Source organism: Rhinichthys klamathensis, unplaced genomic scaffold (assembly GCF_029890125.1).
Source record: "Rhinichthys klamathensis goyatoka isolate OS25496 unplaced genomic scaffold, OSU_Roscu_1.1 h1tg000281l_1, whole genome shotgun sequence".
Taxonomy (NCBI): Eukaryota; Metazoa; Chordata; class Actinopteri; order Cypriniformes; family Leuciscidae; genus Rhinichthys; species Rhinichthys klamathensis.
Window position 1 is genome coordinate 6,862,370 of NW_026606800.1, and position 16,409 is coordinate 6,878,778.

The window sequence follows — 16,409 nt, forward strand, 5'->3', positions numbered from 1 at the left end:
AATATGGACTGTTAATATAAAAAAAAAACTAAAATTTGATTTTCATGTTACTCTATTATATGTAACCAGTGCTGTTTTTAGATAAAAAAAACTAGATGTTTATGTGCACCATTAGTCCAAACAATATTACTAAAATAAATAGCAAATATGTTTTTAGTAACATTATGAAATTTTTAAGTGTTTCCTACTTTGGATAAAATATTCTAAATAAAATATTAGATTGTAAGGTTAAGCAATTAATGAGTTGACCTCCACATTCTGTATGAGGAAAGAGAAAACCTAAAGAGGAAACTGATTTTTTGTTTTGCCTGTAATTTTCTTTTAATAAAGATGTGGATGGATGTGTTGAGAGATCAGAGGTCTGCGGTCCAAACTCAATCTGCAACAACACTGTTGGGAGTCACAATTGCTTGTGCAAGAGTGGATATAATGTAACAGACCCAAACCTCCCTATAAACAGCAATAACACATGCAAGGGTATGATTGACAGCTGAAGCACTTAGTGCTAATAAATTCATGACAAAGAAAATGAGTATTGGGAGAGAAATATTTTTTTCTATTATTATTTACAAAATCTGAGATGTTGCTTAAAACTGTAAATGTTTTATTGTGGAAGTCTGTTGTGTAAGGATTCACAAAAAAACTCCCCACATTTCCCCAATAATTATTTTCATCGCAGTGCATGTTATTGTTTTCATCACACAGGAGTTATGCAAGTGTTTTGGACATACATAAGCCAGAATTCTTTTAAAATTCTTTCTCAGTTCTTGTTAACCTTATATAGATACAGATGTCTTTAATATTTTTGGTATTTATATCTGTATGTTATACATTAACTTTGTGTTTTTTTTTTCCACTCTAGATATAGATGAATGTCTGGTCAGTCTATCTGTATGTGGTCCAGATTCCAACTGCACTAATGAAATAGGAAGTTACAATTGCTCATGTCTGGATGGATTCACTGTAACAAACTCAAGTCTCACCATCAGCATCAATAACACATGCAGAGGTACAGTTTAGATTTGTGTTTAGTATAACCTTACATAATTATCTAGAATTTATCCATTGAATATTTACATTGAATTTTGTAAATGAAGCATTGTATTGTAAAGATGACAAGGAATGAGATTAAACTGACCCAAACTGTTCTTTTTCCCATAACTTCCTTTTAATAAAGATGTGGATGAATGTGTTGAGAGATCAGAGGTCTGCGGTCCAAACTCAATCTGCTACAACACTGTTGGGAGTTACAATTGCTCATGCATGAGTGGATATAATGTAACAGACCCAAACCTCCCTATAAACAGCAATAACACATGCAAAGGTATGATTGACAGATGAAGCACTTAGTGCTAATAAATTCATGACAAAGGAAACGGTTATTGGGAAGCTAATAACTTTTTTATTATCATTTTGTTTATCTTTTTTACAAATAAAGTGTTAACAGGAACATCACCAATGTATTCTAAAACACAATCTGAGATGTTGCTTAATAAAACTGTGAATGTTTTATTGTGGAAGTCTGTTGTGCAGGGGCGGACTGGCCATCTGTGTGATCTGGAGTATCACAGAACGGCCGGTTCTCCAGGACGGCCGGCGGGCCGGCCCACCACCCGCCACACACGCAGTCATAACCTGTTTTTCCCCCCACTAATCTGTTTCACACTCCAGTACTGTAGGTGGCAGCAATGCACCTTTAAGTTGGATGCCAGCGCGGAGCATTATCAGCTCGGCCCAAAAAAACGGTCGAATCGCGGCCGAAGCAGCTGTGCGGACTGATCTCGATCACGCGAACATTATTACACAGAGTTGCGCGATCCACTGAGAAGCATTTCAATTCAGCGCAGAATTCTCTATCTCTATTATAAACCCACAGATGGCTGTGATTTAAGCTAGTTAAAAGCCAGATTAAACAGCGCTGATATTCTCAACATCTTGACGCAAAAAAACAGGTGAAACATTGTTCCAAGAACAAACCAGTTAGAAGACATTTCACTCCACAACTTATGAATTAACTGTAACTTAGTAAAACAAACTTTTTTGGCAGAAATGTGCCTGTATTCATATTAAAAATGCTGTTATATTAATAGTCATGTAGGCCTATAAATGTAGGCTATTAAATGTAATGCAGTAATGTTTTTGTTTAGAAGTTATGGCAGTTTATTTATTTATTTTGCATTAAATATTTATACTAAATGTTTATGCTACAATAGGTTTTTAGAGAATAATATTACAATTTTTCACCAATTGTTGAACCAGAATATCAAGATATTTTATTATTTCGCATATGATGGTGAAAAATAAAAAAGTTAAAGTTAAAAGTAAAGGTAAGGTAAAGGTAAGGTAAAAAAACACCACCATGTTATATGTATAATAAATATTTTTGAGTATAGACCTTCTAGATTATTTTATCCCTTGAGGTAGCCCTCACACACAAAAAGGTTGGAGCCCCCTGGTATATAGTAACTAAATGTTTTATAATTACAAGTTTGTGTAATTAGGGTTTCTGTAGCCAGTGACATTTCATTATTTGTATTTTATTTTCAATGCAGATGTAATGGCATTGTACATTTTTTGTTTTTATTTGAAGACTGAGGCTTCATTAATAAACAAAACCCCAATTGTCATCATTGTTTTTGAGATATTACTTGCTGTGAATACCTTGTCTGATATAGGTTACAGTATTGTGGCATAGTATCAGGACATCCTAGTGGCTAGGGGCAAATGGCTGGATGATGGGCCTATTTGGGAGAAAGTCCAGGGCTGTTTTTTAGCCCCAGTCCGTCCCTGCTGTTGTGTGAAGATTGACAAAACAACTCCCAACATTTCTCTAATAATTATTTTCATCTCAGACATTTAATGTTATTGTTTTCATCACACAGGAGTTATGCGAGTGTTTTGGACATACATAAGCCAGAAATCTTTTAAAATTCTTTCTCAGTTCTTGTTAACCTCGTATAGATACAGATGTCTTTCATGTTTTATGTACTTATATCTTTATGTTATACATTTACTTCGTTTTTTTGTTTTCCACTCTAGATATAGATGAATGTCTGTTAAGTCCATCTGTATGTGGTCCAGATTCCAACTGCACAAATGAAATAGGAAGTTACAATTGCTCATGTTTGGATGGATTCACTGTAACAAACTCAAGTCTCACCATCAGCATCAATAACACATGTACAGGTAATATTCATATTTTCTTACTCCAGCCATGGTTCAAATTTTAGTTTTCATCCATGTGATTTTTAATTTGGAAAATAATTTTGGTAAATTAAACATTCTGTTGTAAAGATGCCATAGAATGAACTGACGTTCACATATGGAGTCACAATTACTCGTGCAAGAGTGATACAATGTAACAGACCCAAACCTCCCTATAAACAACAATGACACATGCAAAGGAATGATTGACAGCTAATGCTGCATAATATGAAATCATAAAAAAAAGGAGTAAGGAGAGGCTCATAATTAATATTAATATCATTAAAATGATATTGGTATTTTTATATTTATGTCTGTTGTGAGACAGTGTGACCAGTTGTGTCTTCGGGGATGTGATTTTTCCATGTTTGTATGACCTTTGTGAATTGCGTAAATCCGGTGGTTGTTTGGTTGCGAGCATTTTTTACAGTCTATGGTTGCGAGGGATGACCGATCCCTGTAAGATGATTGAAACAGCGCTGAACGAGCTCACAAGGCATCTGCGGGACACCCGTAGCATTTTACCTAAATCGCCAAATGCAAGTAAAATTTACTTGAAACTGTGTTATTCGTCAGTTGCCTATAGTAACCTTTTTTAAAGAATCATGTTTGTAAGAATGTGATATGGCTCAGTGCGTTCATCAAATTGCAACGGTTGTGTTCATTTCCAGTTTTGATTAACAGTAAATGCTACTCTGCAAGTGCTGTGAGTTTGAGTCGCTTATAATTTACATTTGGGAATGCAACGTGCTTCCCAAATTCGTAACGAGAATCTTTTATAAATCTGTTGTTAACCAAAACAAGGTTATCTCCCTGCGGTTTTCCGCCAAAATAAAAGCTCAATGGTTTAACATTTGTAAGCAAAGAAATTAAGATAATCATAAATGTTAGTATTGTAATTATTGTAATTGTAATTGATAACATAACAATATTGCTGGTCATAAATGGAGAAAGTGCGCGTCCGATGTGCGATACGTCGAGTTGTCCTATAGACGCGAGTCACGACGCGAGTCGCGACGCGGCGCTGCGCTTCTCGTCCTGTGTGCGACCCCTGTCCTGTAATGAAGAAAACAAAGAAAGCTAATAGCGGGCGGCGGGCTGAAAGCAAGATGGCCAGAGCCGGATGAATAAGTCCACAGATTGGTGCTTTAACAACAAATAAATAAATGCGCTTCTTCATGACGCATTTTTTGACTGATGCGACTTATACTCTGAGCGACTTATAGTACGAAAAATACGGTTGTTGTTTAGGAAGAGACAATATAGGCAGTCAAATAAACATTTAATTCCTTAGTGCACCTTTAGCTCTATATTTTTTAACATTTGATTATTGGTGTCATATTTTCAAGAAATAAATTACATTGTACAATTATTTTTATTTCTTCATTTTTTTTTAGCAACAACAGCAACAACACCAGGTATGTACTGTAAAGACCTGATAGCCTACCACTATGTTTTTGATGACACATGCATAAAGTAATACAACCTTTTTACAGTTATTAGAATGTCAATTGAATTATTTTCCATACCAGAGCATGTTTTTTTTTTATCACAGAGGAGCTGTGCAAGTTTTTTTCAAATGACTTATGTCAGCCAGATAAATGATTAATGCATTATTAATTTAACTACAAACCGTGCTACAATTACAGCACCCACTACAACTACAACTTCTATAACTACGAACCCTACTATAACTACAGCACCCAATACAACTACAACTTATATAACTACGAACCCTACATGACGCCTTGGGAATCATTTTGACCATGCTTCAATATTCGACGCTTTAGGCACCCTTTAGCGTCAGTTACATGACGCGATCCTAGGGCGTCATCTTACTGACGCTTTACCTTTAACGTCAGTTAGACGACGCTATCTAATCCTAACCCTACCCCAGACCTAAACCTACCCGCGTCATCTAACTGACGCTTAGGTAAAGCGTCAGTAAGATGACGCCCGGATCGCGTCATGTAACTGACGCTAAAGGGTGCCTAAAGCGTCGAATATTGAAGCATGGTCAAAATTGTCATTTTAGTGACGCCTTGGGGTGAGAATGCGTATACAGCACCCAATACAACTACAACTTCTATAACTACGAACCCTACTACAACAACTACAGCACCCACTACAACTACAATTTATATAACTACAAAATCTACTACAAATACTACAGCAACGCCTATAATTGTAACACCCGATTTAATAGTTAGACCTATTACAACACCAGTTATGTTCTGAAAAGAAGAATGAAAAAATTTATGTTATTTTTTTTTATCTGTTCAGGGAAACAAATTGTAGACACAACCAAGTGTGTGTATGTGTATGTTGTGTGTCTGTGTGTGTGTGTGTGTGTGTGTGTGTGTGCGTGTGCGTGTGTGCGCTTCTCACTCTACTTTATGTGCACACTGTTATATTTTTTATGTGAATTCAGAAAATCATAGACAATATGTAATATTCGGTCTATAATTATTGTTTGTTTGTTTGTTTTATTTTGCTGAAATATTCTAAACTGATGACAGCACCAGAAGGTATATACAGCAAAATGAGAGAAAAAAAAATTGAAATTCTATTATAATTACTATATTTTTGTTAATTGTTCCATAAAGCTATTTATACAACAAATGTATTCATCTGTTTCATTCACGTGACTTTTTTAGTTCATCTGCCATATTTTTGAACATCAACAGGGCAAAATAATGACAGTGAATACAAAAACACATGAACAGAGATGCTAATTATCAATTGATTTTATCTATACCAGGTCACAGGTATACAGAGATGCTTGGTTCTTTGCTCATGTGTTTTTGAATCCACCACCATTACTTTGTCCTGCTGATGGTCATAAATGCGGTGGGTGAACGGAAAAAGTGACAGAAAAAGATGAATAAATGCACTTTTTTTGTCTTGTTTAGTCTCGTTTACAGTTAAAATGTTAATGAAATTAGATGAAACTTTTGATACCAGTTTCAACTACCCCAATGCGGAGAAGTACCAACGCTATGCTCGTGAAATTAAGTCAGTGGTGAGTGTTTCATATTTTGTGTAGAAAATGTATTGAGTGTTTATGCTTAAAAAAACGAACAACAACAGTTAGGGGAGACGTTGATGTATCCATCTCCAAACCCAGAGTCACGACTTTTTTGTTTCTCAAAAATGATAACCATAAAGCGAGAAGCAAATAATAAAGTGTAATTAAAATATAATACAAATTACCTCAGGAAATGGGGGCCCAAAAAATAACAAACAAAATAATCTGCTAACTAATTGAAGAAGAAAGCTAACTTGCCTAATAAAAGTAAACACCCAAAAGAAAAACAATCCACCTTTCTCCCTTGTCTATCCACAAAACAAGAGAAAAGGTTTAAAAGAAACAAGGGACACCCCACTCCTTACAAATACCCTTAAAGGGATACTCCACCCAAAAATGAAAATTCTGTCATCATTTACTCACCCTCAAGTTGTTGCAAACCTGTATGAGATTCTTTCTTCTGCTGAACACAAAGGAAGATATTTTGAAGAACGATTGGAACTTTGGCACCATTTACATTTTCTACTATGGAAGTCAATGGTGCCAAACAACTGTTTGGTTCCAATCGTTCTTCAAAATATCTTCCTTTGTGTTCAGCAGAAGAAAGAAACTCATACAGGTTTGCAACAACTTGAGGGTGAGTAAATTATGACAGAATTTTCATTTTTGGGTGGAGTATCCCTTTAACACTTATTTTCACTACATTGTTTGTTTGATTAACGCACAATTTACACACCAAGTGTGTCTGGTAATGGAGATATAAGGGAAACTCAAGCTAAACGAATCGTCTCCCCTCTCTTTGCTTCTCGGTTGATTGTGTACTGCTTATATATTGACACTTCTCCACTATGAGCCAATTGGATAACTCAAAGCGCCTGGTAATCAGCAAGAGTTGTCAGCAATCTGCACAGACAAAAACAAGCAAACACCAGAACGCAGAAACACATAAAAAAAAACATACGTCACATGACGTAACACATTATATACATAAATAACTATCCAGATAACATGAAGATATCTGTCTAATGACAGGAGAGGAGCCCAAAGAATGATCATTTTCTGTATGGTCATTAGTCTCTATATATCTCTAGTTCTTGCCACAGAGTAATTTCATATTAGACAGCATACTTTAATTTCAATTTTATCAGAGGCACAGTAGGTACACTTCCTAATGTACAGTGGTTACTCTTACTTTGTACAGATTGAAGAAAATTACAAAACTGTGTCTACCTTCAAAGCTCCAGTAAGGGTCACTGGTTTCAGGTAAGGTCTACAATCTAAACTTTGACTCAAAAGGTCCATTTTGGTTTTTACTGCTTGTGTTTATACAGTCTTCTCATTGTTGTGGTTTGTGTGTTGCTCCAAAGGCCTGGTAGCATTATAGTAGACTATGAAATATTTTCAACAAGCAACAACCCAGCTAATTTTGTAGATGCAAACAGTAAGGTTGCCAAAAATCTCCAATCCATTGGATATAATGTAGCTGTGGATCATTTTGCTGAAAGTGGTAAGGTAGTCAGTATATAATCTGGAAAAAAAGAATTTTTTTTTAGTTCTACCATTTTTATATTTTTTATAAGCATGATTATTGCTACTTACCTTTAATAAAAATGAGAAAGATGAAAAAAAAAAAGGTTTATGGATTTTACTTTCAGAAAAAACAAACTTTTCCCTTACAAAACGATATCCTGAGCAAGATATGACACTGGTATGTAAACACCCAGTTTCTGTTAATGGTAACATGAGTTGGACAGTGAATGAACAAGTTATACAACAGAACGGAAAATACTCCATTTCACAAGATCGTAGCAGTCTCACTGTGAAAAAAGTTGATGAGAAAGACAAAGGTGAGTCACATGTATCTTTTTCCTATCAATAATATCTTACATGTTGACTGTTCATAGGTCAAGATTAAAGCTATGTGTCAATTGTGCGTATGTGTTATCTGGCCTAAAGCTGTGGAACAGTCTACCTTTATTTATTAGGTCTGGTTCCACTATACTTGGGTGTAAGTCAAAGCTTGAGACATGCAGTATTTGTTTGCTCTGGCATGATCAACTCTGTACTTTGTGTTCATTCAAAAATTAAAAGTTATTTCCTTCCATGAAGCACGAAATAAGAAATAATTGGCTGCTCTTTTCCATACAGTGAAAGTGACCAGGAATCTGGGCTATCAGACTACAAAATGACTAAAGACAAAAAAAAACAAAAAAAGTATCATAGACTCTTCAATCATGACAATGTCACATTGTGGTGTCAAATATTGTGGTGGTCTACCGATATTTGGCTTTTTTTTTTTTTCAGTATCAGCCAGTATAGTTAGCATTACTTCATCTTTATCTGATAAAATGCTATCCATATTTGTGCACATACATTTTATCCACTATTGGTTAGTTTTCGTTTTTTTTATTTGTTTTTTAAATTATTTGTTTAAAATACTTTATAGCAGAATCAGAAAATTGCTATCTAAACTATACATATTTGTTCACAATGGTGAACATCAGCAGGGCATTTGATTCATGGAGGATAATAAAACAATCTAACAATGTCAATCTGCGTTGCAAAGAAGTCAATTTATTGGAATATTACAATGACTTCGACTTTTTAAAAATGGAATCACCTGTATCACAAAGGTGTTATCGTAGTTTTAAACGTAGTTAGTCTGATTTTCCATCGCTATATGCCCACAGTATTTTTTGAAATGTGGTTTAAATATATCCACTAAATAGTTTAATTAATTCTATTCAGTTTCTATTCCATTCAATTTCCCCTAATAGGTCATATACGTCCACGTCCGCCCTCCCGAATTGATCCCAAATCGTACGCACCGATCCGGGGTGAAGCCTCCGCTCTCCTTGAGGAATCCCATTCCTCAAATTTTTAAGCGCATCCAAAGCATAACTAATGTCAGTTTTAGCTGGTATAGAAAAAATGTTGTATTCTGTATTGTGCATTGATCTAAAACCCGACTGAAAAGTATTTAAAATATTGGACATACTGATATAGGAATTCAACTGACAGTACACAACTCTTTCTAAGAGCTTTGAAATAAAAGGTAATTTGTAGATGGGTCTGAAATTACTACGGATAGATGGGTCAAGATGAGGTTTCTTAAGCAGAGGGAAATATGTACAAATATATACATATCCAGACTGATTTGTGGTCTGGTCTGGAGTCTATAGTTGACAAAAATCAGAGCTTTTAGCTTCAGACTTTTGATCATCCAGTCACACTGATTTTAGAACACATTATTTTCATTGGTTGTGTGTCTACTATAGCAACAAGGAACATGTTTCTGCAATATTTCGTTATTTATTTATTTTTACTTGCAGGTAGATACGCATGTATCATTAAAAGGGAAATAAATTACATTCTGTGGGAAGATATAGTTATTGAACCACTTCCCAATATCCAAGTGGGTCAAAACAAAAGACAGTTTCAGTGTAAGGATCAGACTGTGGAACTGACATGCTGCGATGCAAAATATGCTGTGGAGTGGGATACTCGTGAAGATCAAGAGACATCTCCAGGTTGTACTTACAGACAGACAATATATTCTTACAAAAGTTACTAATTTCAGTTGCAAGTGGCAAGTTTTATTGAATTCACCATGGTGAATATGTTTTATTATTTTTTTCCCCAATGATTCTATTTACCCTTTATGGAATTAGACGAGAGATGCGCCACACTAAAACATCGAATCAATTGCACAGATAATGATCCTGAAGAATTGACATGCCGACTCAAGATCCCGGAACTTCGAGGCTTCTCTTATGGCCAGAGCAATGTCACAATTGAGAAAGTCGCTGATGGTAAACCTTCAGTTTTTCATAATTTGATGCAGCTGAATGTCCTTTTATCTGTTCAGCTGTCTAAAAGAAATAATTGTTTTTCTGAAACTCAATAAAATATTTTCTCCAGTATTGACCTGTAATAATAAAACACTTGGAGATGGAAAAGAAGGTGCCATTTTGCTAGGACCCTGTGAAAAAGGCAAAGAAGGCAATATAACTTATCTATGTAAATCAACTGAATGGAAGGAGACTGCCAGGAACTGTACACTTCAAGTTATCATAGAAATTGAAAAGAAAGTTGAGGTAATCTTCAACATCTACGTATTAATGAAAAAATAAATCAACTGTCCATTTAAAATATTTCTGATATTTACATTTCTTCTTTTCTTTAATTAGAATTTGGTTCCAAAGGACATACCAGTGGTTATTAGTGAGCTTAGTACTGCTACAGTGGGCAATAAACAAGAGATAACACAGTCTCCTGCGACTGTCCAAAGAATTGTTGACATACTTGTAAAAATTGCTAATATCTCACAATCCATTTTCATCAATGAGCCTGTGATGAAGGTATGTACATTATTTATGCATGAAATACATCCGTCAAACTGTGGCTAGTCACTGTAACTTTAACTTTTAAAAAATACTTTTTGTTAACACTTTCTATGAAGACCATGCTTATAATGAATTATAGCTCCATTTATACTTAAGTATTACTCTTCTATAAATATATTTATAAAGACTCATTAAGACCTATACTGCATTATAAGAACAGTAATAGTTACATTTATATTATTTTTATAATTACTTATAAGTCTTGCATTTGCTTTTTCAATGTGCATGCTCATAATCAATAATACACTGATTTATAAATTATCAATAAAAGAGTTCCAGAGACCCTTGTTTGCTGTACCAATGAGTTAATTATCTTTAATGCCTAATGTTTGCATTAGAGATCATGAATGGTAATTTTGATTTGTTAAAATCTATATCTCCTCAAATAAACAACTTAAAAGGTATGATGGGCACATCTTCATGATTTCCTAACATTTGCATCCTATGTTTTCACTTTACTTAAAGCCATCAATGATGCATTTATAGAGGTTATTAATGGTATTATCAATGGTATTATTAATAACAATAATACTTATTGTGTATTATCAAACACAATAAGTATTTATAAGAACACAACACGGCTATTAATAACAATATATTCATCACTTATTTGACAGAATTTGTAACTGTAATATAGAACATGATAGCAATGCAGGTTGCATCTTTATAAATGCATTCAGGGAACCATACGACTGACTAATTAATAAATAAATAACTTATAAATCAGTGTATAATGGATTATGAGCATGCACAGCGAAAAAGTAATGCATGACTTATTATTATAAAAATAATATAAATGTAACTATAACTGTTCTTATAATGCAGTATAGGTCTTAATGAGTCTTTATAAATACATTTATAAAATAGTAATACTTATAAATAAGTATAAATGGAGCTATAATTCATTATAAGCATGGTCTTCATAGAAAGTGTTACCAACTTTTTTTTAATCACAATATAATATTTGTACATTATCTTCGATATCCCATCTGATGAAAAATGATTTCTACAAAACATTATTTTCAATTTGATTTCCAGGATTTCCTTACGGCAGTGAATGTCCTTGTTTTAAATGAAAGCAGTTCATCATGGAAAAAATTGAACACATCAAACACCAGCGTTGCACTTCTGAGTGCTATTGAGAATATAAGTGACCGTCTCACAGATGCCAATTTTACAATAATTGAAAAATCTATTGAGTTGAATAAAATCGTAACAAACTCAAACTCAAGCTCCTCATATAGGATAATATCAAGCCTGCAAAACTCAACTACTGAGATTCTGATACCACAGATTCCTGTATCCACATCCATAACCATCATAATCTTCACAACTCTTGATAATGTCCTACCTACTCGTAATACTAGCAATAACAATGACACTAATAATAACGTGCGCATCAATGGAGATGTGGTTGTTGTTAAGGTGAACCAAACGGTTAACAACATTTCTTTTGTATTTGATATTACTGATCAGTCTTTGGGAAATCCTCAATGTGTCTTTTGGAACTTCAGTCTTGACGCATGGGATTCCAGTGGATGTGAAGTAAAGCCCTCAGGGAACAAACTTGGCAATATTACATGTGAATGCAACCACACAACCTCTTTTTCAATCCTGATGTCCCCATTTCCTGATGAAAGTGATTTCTTGGCTTACATAACATACATTGGTGTTGCTATTTCAATGGCCAGCTTGATTTTGTGCCTCATTATTGAGATTATTGTGTGGAAGTCAATAACAAGAAATGACACATCCTACATGCGACATGTGTCCATAGTCAACATTGCCGTGTCCCTGCTGATCGCAAACATCTGTTTTATCATTGGAGCCGCCGCAGTCGCAAAACAAAAGCAGCCAACATCAGTGGATCGCTGCAGTCCAGCGGTTTTCTTCATGCACTTTTTTTACCTGGCCCTTTTCTTCTGGATGTTAATTTCAGCGCTGTTGCTCTTTTACCGTACAGTCATGGTCTTGTCCCAAATGTCAAGGGCCAGAATGATGGCCATTGCCTTCATAGTCGGTTATGGTGCACCTTTGCTCATAGCGGTCATTACTGTTGCGTCGACAGCTGGACCTCAGAAATATATCACGAAACAATTAGCATGCTGGCTGAACTGGGATGAGTCTAAGGCCCTGCTGGCATTTGTGATTCCAGCTCTCACTATTGTAGCCATAAACCTTGTGGTTTTGATTGTGGTTCTGTATAAGATGTTGAGGAGAGGAGTTGGTGCCACAACTCAACCGGATGAGAAACATGCCCTGGTGGTCATTGCCCGATGTGTGGCCATATTGACTCCTATCTTTGGTCTAACATGGGCATTTGGAATTGGAACCATGGTGTCCCGTGAAGTAGGCTTTCATGTGGTGTTTACAATCCTCAATTCACTGCAGGTATCACTTTCTGTCTCTATATTTAAAAATATATATATTTCAATGCAATTTTTATCTATATTCAACTATAACAACATTCTACTGTAATACTGCACATTGATCTATTCTAAATGTCTGTACTTTTATGAATTTCATTTGTATTTTCATTTGTAACACTTCCTTTAATAGGGATTATTTATTTTGATATTTGGAACGCTTATAGACAGGAAGGTAAGTACGAGTTTACTCCTGTTGCTTTGTAAAGAGTTTAGGTAAAGCCACTTAATTATTTTTTTAATACTGGCCTAGGTTTATTTACTGTTTTTATCCTGCTCATTACATGGCTGCCCACCAAATACGTGAACATGAAATATTGATTTGATTTGAAATTTTATCTATACTATATATTTTATCTGTATAAAGAAATATGAAACACACATAACTGCTGAAATATTCGCAGGGAGAGAGTTTCTCAGGTCAGTCGGAGCTCTCTCTGTGAATATTTTAGCAGTTATGTGTGTTCCGTATTTCTTTTGATTGAACCATGGATGGCAATCATTAGAGAATTAATCACCCCTTTGAGTCAGTTCTTTCTTTTCAGTGAATTGGGCAAACAGGTTTCCGATACCGTCTGAATCAATTCACATTTGTCCAAACGGCTCTCTCAACAATCACCTGAAATGGCTTTTCAGTCAGTAACAGACAGTTCTGAGATAGCCAACTTAAGAACACAAACAGCACTTGATGAAGTAGATATTCACTAACTAACACTTGAAAACAAAAGGCTACCTTTTGAGAGGTTACTCTCAATTTACGACCATTCACACCGAAAGTGTTTTTGTGTCTGCCTGCACTGTTTTTACTTGTTTTCTTATGTGAACATGCATTAGATGGATGTCTTAACTAAGTAACTAACTAACAAAAAAAAAAAAAAATGCTGTCGTGTTTAAAACATTGAAAGTCAGCATTAAACAGAACATCACTTAAACAGAGTCACTTCACACATTTTCTCGGATCAGATGGCTACTTTAAATCCAGTCACTGAAACCACTTCAGGAGGTGGTTTGAGACACATTTTAAATTAAACTGTAAATGCATCAAGTTGTAGCCATGTAAATTTTACTCCTCCCAAAATGGTAAAAAAAATAAATGTATGAGTGCGTGTTATCAGGAAATACCTGTCCATTGGTACACCACCCACTTCAGATATTTCCTGATATTCATCATCAATTAAATCGATTAAATCAAATCAGAAACCAACATTCTGTGTAATTAGCAGACAATTTCAACACATTTCTGAACGTTAACCAGAGATCTTTGATTGCAGGTTCGTGAGTTGCTACAAAGAAAGCTGTCACTACAGAAACTTAGTACCAGCCATACCAATGTAAATGCTATTCTATAATAGTACATCCTAAAAGCACATGTGCTCTATAGGACTTTAACTAATGTTCAACTTCTAACCAGTTCATATATACACTTTTACATTGACTCTATGTGATTTATTTGTATTTATATCACCTCACAGAGCACCAGTGCGGGATCATCATCCACACCTCGACTCAATTTCTTGCCATGGATCCGGCGGAGGAGTAAGTAGATGACATACATCTAAAAACAAACATTTATTAATATATAATGAGAATTATAATAGAATTAAGAATTTTAATAATGAGAATATAGTTATTATTCATGAGTTATATTTATCATTTAGATAAATGTCTGATTAATGAATTAATGCAAAGACAATAGATGTGAGTAACATACATTTACTATTTGCAGAAGCGTACAACGTGTCTGAAGCCAACACTTCCTCAGCAGTTACAGACCGCTCCAACAGCTCATATGCCATTTTGAACACTTAAAACACACTCCAAAAGTGTTTCCTATACTGCAATGTCTGTTAGTATTTGGTGTAAGAAATGTTTCTAAGTTCTGATATGACAGAAATAAGGTTACAATATGACTTTATACTGTATTGTATATTATACAGTGGTTAAGGGTGTAGACTTGTATGTATACTTGAAAAATGGGGTATTTTTATCAGACATTTTAAATGAGACATTGTTGTCCAGTTACATAACATCCTATTTTCTGCCCTGTTTTAATAAATTCCGCATGTTCCCAAAATGATTAGGGGAGAGCGGGGCACAACCTAACACATTTTGGTTTTGGCTCAATTATTAAAAAAATTATTAAGTTAGATTCAACTTTTTTTTTTTACACAAGCAACATACACATCTCTGCTACAAATGAACACTTAAAGTTTTTTTCTTTGGACCTAACATTTCTGTACTGTTGCACTGAAAGTGACAGAAGTGCAAATGTTACAACTTACCCCATATGCAGGGTTAATTGTAACAGACAGAGGGGTTAGTTGTAACACTTGTGTGTAACACACATAATTCAGTACTATTTTATTTGTATAGTTTGATATTGTTTGTGCATCTGTATAGATAGATATACATACATCCATCCCTCATCCAATCATCCTTCTATTGGATCAATATCATGGATAGAAAAGGGCTGCACAGTTTTGCAACAAATAAATAAAAAGATAAAATATTGTAATTGCAATTGAATTAGATTTGTGTGTGGCAGCTGCATGTAGAAATATTATTATTAATAATAATAACAGTAAATATAATACAAATGAGCTTAAAATCAAAATTTAAAGGGTTTATTGCATTAAAAACAGGCCATATTTTTAATTAATAAACAAGTGATCAATGCATAGTAAACTAAATTTTAAACATTTTAAATTCCAACATTGTTTGTGAAAGTCCAACAAAGTTAAATGTATAAATAAATACTCAAACCTGAAAAGTTGTGTGGCTCCCTGTTTTCATTTGATTATCATTGTACACTTGGCGGCTTAGTTGTAACACTGTGCTACAACTAACCCCGCTGTGTAAAACATATTTTAAGCCTAGCTAACAGTTGCTAGGAGTTGCTGACATGTTTTAAAACGGTGCTGTTTTAGCAAACAAGACAGTGATTAACCCTTTAAGGTACGCACCATGAAAAAAGCAAAGGAAAAATTATTTCTTTGCATTTTTTATTCAATTATGATAACAATAACAACAATCAAAATTTTTTTTTTAATTAGACCCTACAGTATTTTAGATACAATCCTCTACCAAACGGTTGAGACGTCTGATCATAATAAAAGAACAACATTCAGAACAAGTAATATTAAGTGCATTTTCTTGATCAATAAAAAAATCTGATGGCTGCTATTGATGGCTCTTACAATGCTAGTCATATAGTAATACACAAACATAGTCAATTTTAAATTATGAAATTAATAGTAACACCAGAATTGGTATTAATTCTTCAAATGTATTCTTGATATTTACCATAATACAGTACAGAAATGGTGAAAAAATGATATTGATCAA

The 16,409-nt window shown here is 34.3% G+C and overlaps 1 protein-coding gene and 3 long non-coding RNA genes across 4 annotated transcripts; all 4 read left to right on the top strand.

Moving 5' to 3' along the window:
• The first annotated feature begins 1,166 nt into the window (after positions 1-1,166).
• LOC130103054 (adhesion G-protein coupled receptor F1-like) lies at positions 1,167-13,131 on the top strand. Its single transcript, XM_056269239.1, has 10 exons — positions 1,167-1,324; positions 3,040-3,186; positions 4,602-4,622; positions 5,270-5,391; positions 7,434-7,495; positions 7,600-7,739; positions 9,904-10,044; positions 10,154-10,329; positions 10,423-10,593; positions 11,677-13,131. Exons 1-10 carry the CDS (start codon positions 1,264-1,266, stop codon positions 13,114-13,116), a joined length of 2,481 nt encoding a protein of 826 aa, XP_056125214.1. The 5' UTR covers positions 1,167-1,263; the 3' UTR covers positions 13,117-13,131.
• On the top strand, positions 5,860-7,739 carry LOC130102954 (uncharacterized). The gene is made up of 2 exons (XR_008809305.1): positions 5,860-6,226; positions 7,434-7,739. It is a non-coding gene; the product is annotated as an uncharacterized LOC130102954 (long non-coding RNA).
• On the top strand, positions 7,905-9,947 carry LOC130102951 (uncharacterized). Its single transcript, XR_008809302.1, has 3 exons — positions 7,905-8,079; positions 9,565-9,762; positions 9,904-9,947. It is a non-coding gene; the product is annotated as an uncharacterized LOC130102951 (long non-coding RNA).
• Positions 13,132-14,333: 1,202 nt separating the features above from the next.
• Positions 14,334-15,046, top strand: LOC130102955 (uncharacterized). The gene is made up of 3 exons (XR_008809306.1): positions 14,334-14,395; positions 14,537-14,600; positions 14,791-15,046. It is a non-coding gene; the product is annotated as an uncharacterized LOC130102955 (long non-coding RNA).
• The last annotated feature ends 1,363 nt before the right edge of the window (positions 15,047-16,409 follow it).

Bases quoted from the DNA above. Each gene is read 5' to 3' on its own strand.
- LOC130103054 (XM_056269239.1), top strand. From the start codon at position 1,264: ATGAGTGGATATAATGTAACAGACCCAAACCTCCCTATAAACAGCAAT. The intron at 3,187-4,601 runs GTAATATTCATA...ATTTTTTTTTAG, and splicing joins CATCAATAACACATGTACAG to CAACAACAGCAACAACACCA. The intron at 10,594-11,676 runs GTATGTACATTA...TTTGATTTCCAG, and splicing joins TCAATGAGCCTGTGATGAAG to GATTTCCTTACGGCAGTGAA.